We start from the raw sequence: 9,619 nt of genomic DNA, 5'->3' as shown, positions 1-9,619 counted from the left end.
AATCTGAATAGGAAACTCGTCTTGTGAGGAAAGCCGTGTCCTGTCCGCTATCAAATTGCGACAACTTGCTTTGTCTTTTTCGTAAGCTAGAAAAGTATTTCTGCTCCCCGTGTGTGTTTTCAGACCCCCCCCCCCCCCCGTTACTTTTCGACAGTCATGGAAAATGCCTCTTATGGACGGCACCTTATTGTGTTTGCCAGTTTATGCATGCGTATGTGGTTGGCATTTCCGTGTAGGTCCGTGCCCTCCCCCGCGTAGCCATGTCGTCGCATGTGTCTATGCGCTCTTTCTTACATGCATGAAGTATATTTATTACATAACAAACTGCCTCGCAGAGTTGGCTTGGCATTTAAGCTGAACTGACTCAACTGCATCCAATCCATTCAGTGAAATGCCCTGCCGAAACAAATCATATCCTGTTGTACCCAATGAAATCAAAATAAACAGAACTGTCGAGTTCTCGACGTCCTCCGAGATGTTGTTCCTGCAGTGAGCCGGCCCAGCAACGATAGAGTCACATCCCCAGTCGCCGCTCTCTCGCACATTCTAGCTTTGTTGCCTCTCCTCTGACACGCGTGCGTGCTTGTTTGTGTGACATTGCAGAGAGTTTGGCCGCTGGAAGGTGAACAGCCTGGCCTTGGAGAGACAGGAGAACAATGGCTTTGCCCTGCCGCTGGACCCGGAGTTCCTGCAGACCATCAGGCAGCTGGGCAGGAGGCCCAGTCTCAGCGCTATCACCGACAGCATTATCAGGAAATACGGAACCCACTTTCTGCTCTCCGCCACTTTGGGAGGTAAAGACAAAGAGAAAAAAAAGGTGGCCATAGTTCTCTTTTCCAACCTTTTTTTTTGTTTTTTTTTTTTGGACAGTTTGACGTGATAATTTTACATTAGAATTATCAAATATTTCGGTAACACTTTCTATGAAGCTTGCATCTATAACGCCCTATAAGCATCTATAACGCCCTATAAGCATCTATAACGCCCTATAAGCATCTATAATGCCCTATAAGCATCTACTGCATCTATAACGCCCATACTTTCCTATAATGTGTATTACAATGACTAACGGCTATGGCTGAAGACTGTGAAATAGCACTGAAGTCTCATCATGCATCTCTACAGAATTTCAGCAAAACAAGTTGGCTATGATGCATCATGACATTTGACAGATAAACAGGCTAATGATGACATGTTTATAATGCATAAATCCGTTTTAAATTGACGTAATGTATCATAAAGGTGGTTACGAGGTGTTGTGAGGGCGTATACATGGTTATAATGAATCTTACAATGACTTATAGCTACACTTATAGGGCGTTATAGATTCTTATAGGGCATTATAGATGCTTATAGGGCATTATAGATTCTTATAGGGCGTTATAGATGCAAGCTTCATAGAAAGTGTTACCAATATTTCTCATTAGTGCAAGAAAAATGCCACCTCGGTCTCCTGTGCACAGTTTTAAAGGCTAATTCCGACTTTTACTACCTTGGTCTTATTTTCATAGTTTTTTGCCATTGTGCACATCGATTGTGATATCACTTTACCCACCGGCTTTATTTTACAGATTTCGGACATGGGAGCACAGCTTTAAAATGGCATCTTATGGGGCAACTTACAGGACGGCCTTAAACCTGTCCTCTCAACAACAACAAAAATGTTGCGCCTCCCCTCAATGATTCCCATCATCTATGACCAGTGTTGGGAGGGGTACTTTTAAAATGTATTCCGCTACAGATTACAGAATACATGTCATGAAATGTAATCTGTAACGTATTCCGTTAGATTACTCAATGTGAGTAACGTATTCTAAATACTTTGGATTACTTTAATATTTTCTTACATTTTGTGTAACAGTATATGTAGCATTCACACAGTACTACTTACTTGAGTAGACTATTCTGTTTCTTCTATTGTGTCAACTGGCTGAATGCATTTGAGTCACCTTAGATATATATTAAAAAAGGTAGAAGAGTATGGAAACACAAAAGATCTGATTTTTTTTATCTGGTAAAAAAGAAAGAAAGAAGAGAACATGTCCTTTTCTTTATCTCCACAGCTTAGAATGAAAAACCTGAGACAAAGATGAAAATACAGCATACCGTTTTACTGACTTTACTGTTGAACTAACATTTAGGTATCACTTTCACTGCATTTTGTGTCACAATCCTCTCAAAATAAGAATGGCACCAAAGGAAAAAAAATTAAGTAATCCATTAATTTCAAGACTGTAACTGTATTCTGAATACCATACATTTAAATTGTAACTGTATGTGAATACAGTCACTCATATTTTGTATTCTAAATACGTAACGCTGTTACTCCCCAACACTGTCTATGACTTTTCAGTTGCACTGGCGGAGCAGTTTATCAATGGTTACCACTACCTAGGGTAGATATAGGCTGCTCATTCCTGCGAGTTGAACCAGGAGGTAGTTCAGCGAAACAATCAACCATTGTTAATATTGGACATTTCGGTTAGTAACTTTTAGTTTTCACTTCCATATAGTACATGGTTTAATTGTGTTGAGTTGCTCCGTAAGATGCCATTGTGAAGCTGAGTCCAGTGGTGGTCCTGTGTCCAAAACCTCCATGCAGGTAGGTGCCGGTGAGCGACATGATATATCCAAGGCTCAGCGTTTTCGGTTTTGACCAATTTTCACCGAAAAATACTCAGATTTTTAAACTGATTTTCACCCGGATTTTATGTTTCCACGAATCCAAAAGTTGTTCGTGTGAGGTTATGTAACTGTGTCCTCCTGTGGCGAAATTCAGCATGCTGGATGGCTTTGAAAAATAAAAACCCAAAACGCTGAGCCTTGGGTATATCATAACTGGTATATGCATGAGGATAAAAGCTAAGAAAATGAGACACAGGCTGTAAAAAAAAACAGAAAAAAAAGGGAATTATCCTTTATACTTGGGTACGTGTCATGACCCGGATGAAAGATATAAAGTCGGCATCTCCAGCTCAGCAGTGTTAGCGCTCAGTGTGTATTCTTCTCTGTATGTTAAAAGGGGAAGAGTCATTAATGATCTTTGTGGACAAGCGGAAGTTGAGTAGGACGGCTGAAGTGAGTGACTCTAATGGAACAGCTGTGACTCTGGAGGCTCTGCACCAGCTGGCTGCCTCCTATTTCATCGATAGAGAGAGCACCCTGCGCAAGCTGCACCACATCCAGATTGCCTCCACCACCGTCAAGGTAAAAGTTTCCTACGGTGATACTCAATCAGGTTCCACAGAGGGCCGTGTGTATGTGTGTTTTCTTTACAGCCCAACAATACACCAACCAATTTCACTATATTGCTCACCTTCAGCCAGACAGGCAGCATGAATCAGTGAAATCGGGTGGTGCAGTGTTATAACGAAAGCCTGCACATAAGGCTGTCTTTTCTTCCATTCAGTGCAGTCAGCAGGAAAAACGTAGGGACGGCAAAGGCAAAACGAATGCTTTCCTCTGTGCCCTGATTGGAAGAATTATAACCAAGTCCCAACTCTTGAATCAGATTTCTCATTTGCTTTAATTTTAGATGCAGGAGATTTCATGAACAACCTGGTTTCTAACTCACTCAGTCACAAACTGACATTTAGTCTCATGTTTAGCTGTACCATCTGTGTAGATGCGGGTAGGAGTTGCAATCCTATAATGCCTACATTTCATATAATTTTACTGCATTGCATGACTACTGCAAACATTGCATTTCATGGAAATATAATTTTCAATAGTAATGTTATGACAATTGCTCTGGACAAAATGGGCATCTGCAGGGCAGCGGAGAATTCTCAGTCCTATGGCACAGTGTTTAATTGCTACTTCAATTTTTTATTGTTTTTACATTTTCATTTGACTGCTGTAATTTTTGGCACCTTGTGTTGTACAAATAAAATAAACCAGCAGCCTGATGACAGTAGATTTAATCGAAAGACCTGTTTATTTCTACGGTAAAATAGGGAATATCGGCTGTTTTGACCATCTCGCTTTTCTCCAAACCGCGTTACCAACTCTCAGAGTATCCTAGATCCTTCAACTCATGTCATCTATGCCTCCATGACAAAATCATGTATTACCTCATACATTGTTCCCATAACACGTTTTTCATATTCACAAAACAATCAATCTTATAAGTTGTGCTGTATATAAAGATTTCAGGGATATTTCCAACTGCTCAGTTACATCAGTCAATAATCCAGTGGTTCTCAAATCTAGGGGCAGTACAGGCTAGTGGGACTTTTTTTTTTTCCGTTACATTTTTGGTGTAGCATTGTTACTGCTGCTGTGTGAGCCCGACAGTCGAGCATAAGCAGCATTGCATGCCATGCATCCATGCCAAAAAAGCGCTTCTGGGGCTAGTTGTACCAGTTAGACGTAACCCTGGTCATAAAACTAGGCTGGATGTAAAATGTGCCTTAAGCCCTACGTAGAATTAATACCCGTTGCACCATCTAAACGTAGTGCTGCATCTGAGACTAATTCTTACATAGTCCCCTTGACAAATTTCCAAGGTGACATTAAAAACATTTATACAATGGCTTGTCTCTTATACAGGCTACACATTAGCGGGCTTTCAGGCCTGAAAAGAGTAATGAGAGACCACACCAATCCTCTGGACACATATGGAGATGGATAATTTATTGATTGATTTCGTTTCAACAGGGCTGAATTGTGTGAATTAATTGACGAGTTATCACCACAGTTGCACAATGTAATGGATAGGAACAGAGCGCTGAAGAAGGTCTTGCCATTTTTTCTTCACTTCGCCGACAGTCCTACTTCCTAATCCACCTCAGACATCTTGTTTTTTCTTGTTAGTTATGACATTGTTTTGTTTGCATACTAAAACGTGCATGTTACTGTACAGTTCAATATATATATATATATATATATATATATATATATATATTTTTTTTTTACACCATCTGAGTAATTTAAAGGACCACTTTTTAACCTTATCTCTATCTTTCCAAATTGGGGATATAGCAGGAAAAACACCTGCAATTGTTGCCAACGTTCTCAGTGTCTCTGGGTTTTAGTTGCAAAATGCGTTCTTCTTCCGTCATTTGACATGTCAGTGATGTAGTTGGTGTCAAGGGAGAACTATGGGCAAGATCAGCTTGGATTTCTAGTGTCCGCCTGCACCTCAGGCAGGGAGCGGGCTCTATATCAGGGGTCCCCAACCTGTTTTTTGCACAGTGGACTGGTTTAATGTTGACTATTCTTGTGAGTTTAGAAAGAAACATTCAATATATATGGCACTCACATATCTAATTAAATATACAAAGCTAGAGATGGAAAGGAAAACACTATAGGTTTTTGTTTTAGATTTATCTAAGGCATTTAACACAGTTAATCACCATATTCTTCTTCAGAAGCTTTCACATCTTGGAGTTAGAAACAATGTGCTGCTCTGGTTCACCATTTATCGTAAAGATAGACAGCAGTTTGTGTCCTATAATGGAACCAGTTCTCCTTTTCCTCCCATACTCTTTGGTGTACCACAAGGCTCAATTCTTGGGCCTTTGTTATTTTTATATATATTAACGACCTCCCCAATGTTTTAAACAAGCTGTCAAAATTTTTTTTGCAGATGACACAAGTGTCTTATATTCACATAAAGATCCCAACACCATCATTAAGTTGTTAAATGAAGAACTTAATAAACTGTCTATTTAGTTTAAGTCCAACAAACTATCACTTACCATTAAAAAACAAGCTTCACCTTTTTGGTCTTGAATTAGGGATTTTTAACTCCTCATCTAAAATTGTAATCAATAACAACCTCATAACTAATGTGTGTTCTACACAATTCCATGGCATTCTGCTTGATGAATCCTTCTCTTGAAAACCTCATATCAGGGCCATAACCACAAAAATGACCAAGAGTATTGGTATACTAGGCAAAACCCATCACTTGAGCAACACTAAGGTAGCCACTTTGTTATATTAGTCAATGGTTTATCCGTATATTAATTATTGCAACATAGCTTGGGCTAGTACTCATCAGACCAAACTTGAGCCCATATGTTTTCTGAAACGAGCAATAATAAATAATAAGTTGTGTACATTGAAGACATTCATCTCAGCCTCTTATTTCTTCAATTAGGTGTCCTCAGTGTTCATCAGGTGAACCATCTCCAGATTGGTTTATTTGTTCATAGTTCCTTAAAAAGAACCCTCCTCCTTTTTCCCATGACATATTTGTATACAGTTATCCATTTCATACTTACTCCACACATAGTTCTTCTCTCCTTAGACCTCTTCATTCCCGTAATTCCCAATCTTAGTTTAGTATATTCTACCGGAATTCTCTGCCTTTATATTTTTTGAATTTGTCTTCACAGCAGTTTAAAAGCCCTGAAATCACTTCTCCTAACCAACCAATATTTTCCTTATGGTCTGCCTATATATGCTGGATCCAACCAATATTTTCCTTTGTCATATGTCTAAAGGCCTATTATTAATATCACTCTATATATAGTTATGTGTGTGTGTGTGTGTGTGTGTGGGTGGGTGGGTGGGTGGGTGTGTGGATGAGTGTGTTTTTATATATATATTTATATAGCGTTTTTTTCCCGAAACCGTCAATGTTGTTGTGAGTGCTCAACTAATGAGGAGCAGAATATCAACACAGATACAGGAAAAAATATTCCCCGCTAAAGCCCAGAAGCCCGATGCTGACAACGCCTAGGCTGCCTCTCTGTCAGAGCAATCTGAGTGGTGTTGCAAGCGCAAATGCCCCCTCCAGAATCCACTAGAGACCTACATGAAGAGAGCAGGGATTAAAGCAAAAAAAATAGAAAATAAAAAATTTGACCAAAAAAGAATTTTTCAGGCCAAGTCATATTCCTTTTTTTTGTAATTAAACATATTTTGACAAGTTAACATATCAAATGAGACATTTCACCGTTGATGCAACTAACAGAATAAAATGGCTATAAAATAAAACAGAAATCTATAAGAGAGGATACAGCACTAATCATAATCCAAAGAAAATGAAGCCACCCAGGCACATAATTCCAGAGATTATCCCAGATTGGTCCATTATTATGGTTTCTATCAGTCATCCTGATCAGCATGGATTCAGGCCAAGTCATATTCATACTCATATTCAGTGCCTATATTTTTAATTTATCTTGTTATAACACCAAACAAAACAATGCTTTTGTTTTAAGTGAGCCTCTTGTCTCTTAATGGAAAGAGAAAAAAATAAAACCCCAAAACTAACAGGACCAGCTTCTGGAGGGTTTAGACACTGGGGGAGGGTGGGGGGTTATTGTTTGGTCGGGCCGTTTGGGTAGTGTGCATTGCATTTTCACAATATTTTGGACCATTTTCATTACAATATTTAGAAAAACCCAACGCAGGTTGTTGTTTCTCGCATTATACTCAAACATTAGCAAGAAGAAAAGCAAAGCAAATATGCTCATTGACAAAGTCCGCACTATGTGCTGAAGTAATCCTTCACATTTTTGTGAGTGATCGCACTATGCGCCATACAATGACACAACACAGGAGAGCTAAAACGTCAGGCCAGGACTCCGCAGTCTACACCATCTACAGGCCGGTGGCCACCCTTTCAGGGATGAGGATGTGCACATCCTTGATAGGGAGGAACGATGGTTTGAACAGGAAGTCAAACAGGCCATCTATGTTAAAGGGGAACGACCAGCCCTGAACCGGGGGGGGGGGGCGCTAAGAGTACATCTGTCGCCAGCTTACAATGCTGTGATTGCAAACATTCCCAAATCCTCTGTGAACAGTACACATGGCCTTTGAAACTCCAGTTAATGGTCACACCCTTATTTGCGTATGAAACTGGATGTTGGTTTTGGTCGTTATGCAGCTATATGGTACTGTATTGTTTATAAGGGCCCGTGATCGCTTGGCCCAGGGTGTCTCCCCACCTGCCGCCCAATGACTGCTGGGATAGGCTCCAGCATCCCCGCGACCCTGAGAGCAGGATAAGCGGTTCGGATAATGGATGGATGTCTGTTAATAAGGGTGGGGACACCTGCAGTCAGTTGAGACTGAAGATGACACTTCGCTAGCTGAGTGATGAAACCTATCCGTCAATAAACGTTGTAGTATCCAGATGAACTGATTCAACCTGATTTTCTTACCTGGGTTATTGAGCATGCATCAAGACGCTGCTCACCACGGTTTGTGTTGGGTTGGACGTCTGGGAGTCGATTCCTCTCTCCCTCTCATTCCTCCCTCAGAATTATTTCCTCTGGCAGTGAACATTTTTCAGTCTTATGAGCGCATCACGTGACACGTAATTCGTTTCTGCAGTTGGGGGGCGCTAAGAACTCGTTTTCACTCGTCATGGCTTTATTTCCTCTGTGGCAGCAAAACACGTTACAGCAGCCTTCAGAAACTCCTACACGTTAAACTGGACTAATGAAACACCTTCAGTGCTGACTGACCCCGACAGATTCACTTTAAACGGACTTAATGGACACTTGCTAGCCTGGCAACATTAAGGCTACATACAACCCACGGTGCAGCGCTCTGTGAAATACCGTAGTTACTCTGGTACGCTCTCCACTTCAAAAAGAATATCCGTTGGAAGGAATCTACTGCTCCCGTTAGGGGGCGCCACAGCGGATCGTCCGTTGCCATCTCTTCCTGTCCTCTGCATCGTCCTCTGTCACGCCAGCCACCTGCATGTTCTCCCTCACCACATCCATAAACCTCCTCTTTGGCCTTCCTCTTCTCCTCTTCCCTGGCAGATCCTGAAATATAAGACAACCCCAACTTTTTTTTAAGCCTACATATCAGAAAGAGTTTTTCTTCTTCTTATATTAGGGCCAGTACGGTATCGTCGAAGCGAACTCTCAGCATACCCCCCCCCCCGCTGTTCATTATAAGGAAAACCTAATTAACGGAAATCCGGCGCTCAGTCCCGTCCCTATTTCAACAAATGTACCGCCAGCTCCACCGCCAAATATGTTAACGTGAACACGACTTTGATGAGTAAGTTGTTTTACTATTTAAAGAATGCTCAACTTATATCAGGAAGCCCGGAAATAGCAAATCTTCTTTCTCTTATCGGGTGCTCGTCACGTCATATGCCCCTGCAGCTACACCTTTTTTATTTTTAATTTCACGACTTTTTATATCAGCTGTTCAGCTCTAATATCTGCAGATTTCTAAAACCTTTGCATGTTATTTGCTGTGATGTAGAAAATAAACACACACACACACAAGCAACATATAGTTCAAAGAAAGCTGTATTGTTTATTTCCTATGCTGCTCTTTGGGCTCCTGGCTGTGAGATGGCACAGCGCTCCATGCATATCAAGACATGCTCCCAATGCAAATATCACCTCTCATCTTTCACTTCACAATATCTTCTGGGTATGTTCATTCATCACTCTGACAGTTGTTATTAGGGGGAATGAATTCAATCGGAGGAGTTTGTCCTTCACAGAGAAAAGTGTTTCTTCGGAATGTGCATTTGGAGGGGTCTGTTTTCTCATGTGGCTGGTATTCATTTACACTTGCCGCGTTGCCGTATCACGCTAGGTTTGCCATGTGCGAGAGATACCCCACACAAGAAATGAGACAAGAGCACATCAGATCAGATCAGATGGCAGGCGGAATGGGAAGGGAA

At 40.9% G+C, this 9,619-nt stretch overlaps 1 protein-coding gene across 1 annotated transcript in view; it reads left to right on the top strand.

Annotated features, from left to right (window-relative positions):
- The window catches only part of brinp3a.1 (bone morphogenetic protein/retinoic acid inducible neural-specific 3a, tandem duplicate 1), a 66,436-nt gene that overhangs the window by 13,163 nt on the left and 43,654 nt on the right, over positions 1-9,619 (top strand). The window contains exons 2-3 of the mRNA XM_056277367.1: positions 604-794; positions 3,023-3,207. Coding sequence (XP_056133342.1) covers positions 604-794; positions 3,023-3,207 — 376 coding nt within the window. The remainder of the gene's footprint in view (positions 1-603; positions 795-3,022; positions 3,208-9,619) is intronic.

The sequence above is a fragment of the Lampris incognitus genome, chromosome 3 (assembly GCF_029633865.1).
Source record: "Lampris incognitus isolate fLamInc1 chromosome 3, fLamInc1.hap2, whole genome shotgun sequence".
NCBI lineage: Eukaryota > Metazoa > Chordata > Actinopteri > Lampriformes > Lampridae > Lampris > Lampris incognitus.
This window is presented reverse-complemented; position numbering and strand designations above follow the sequence as displayed.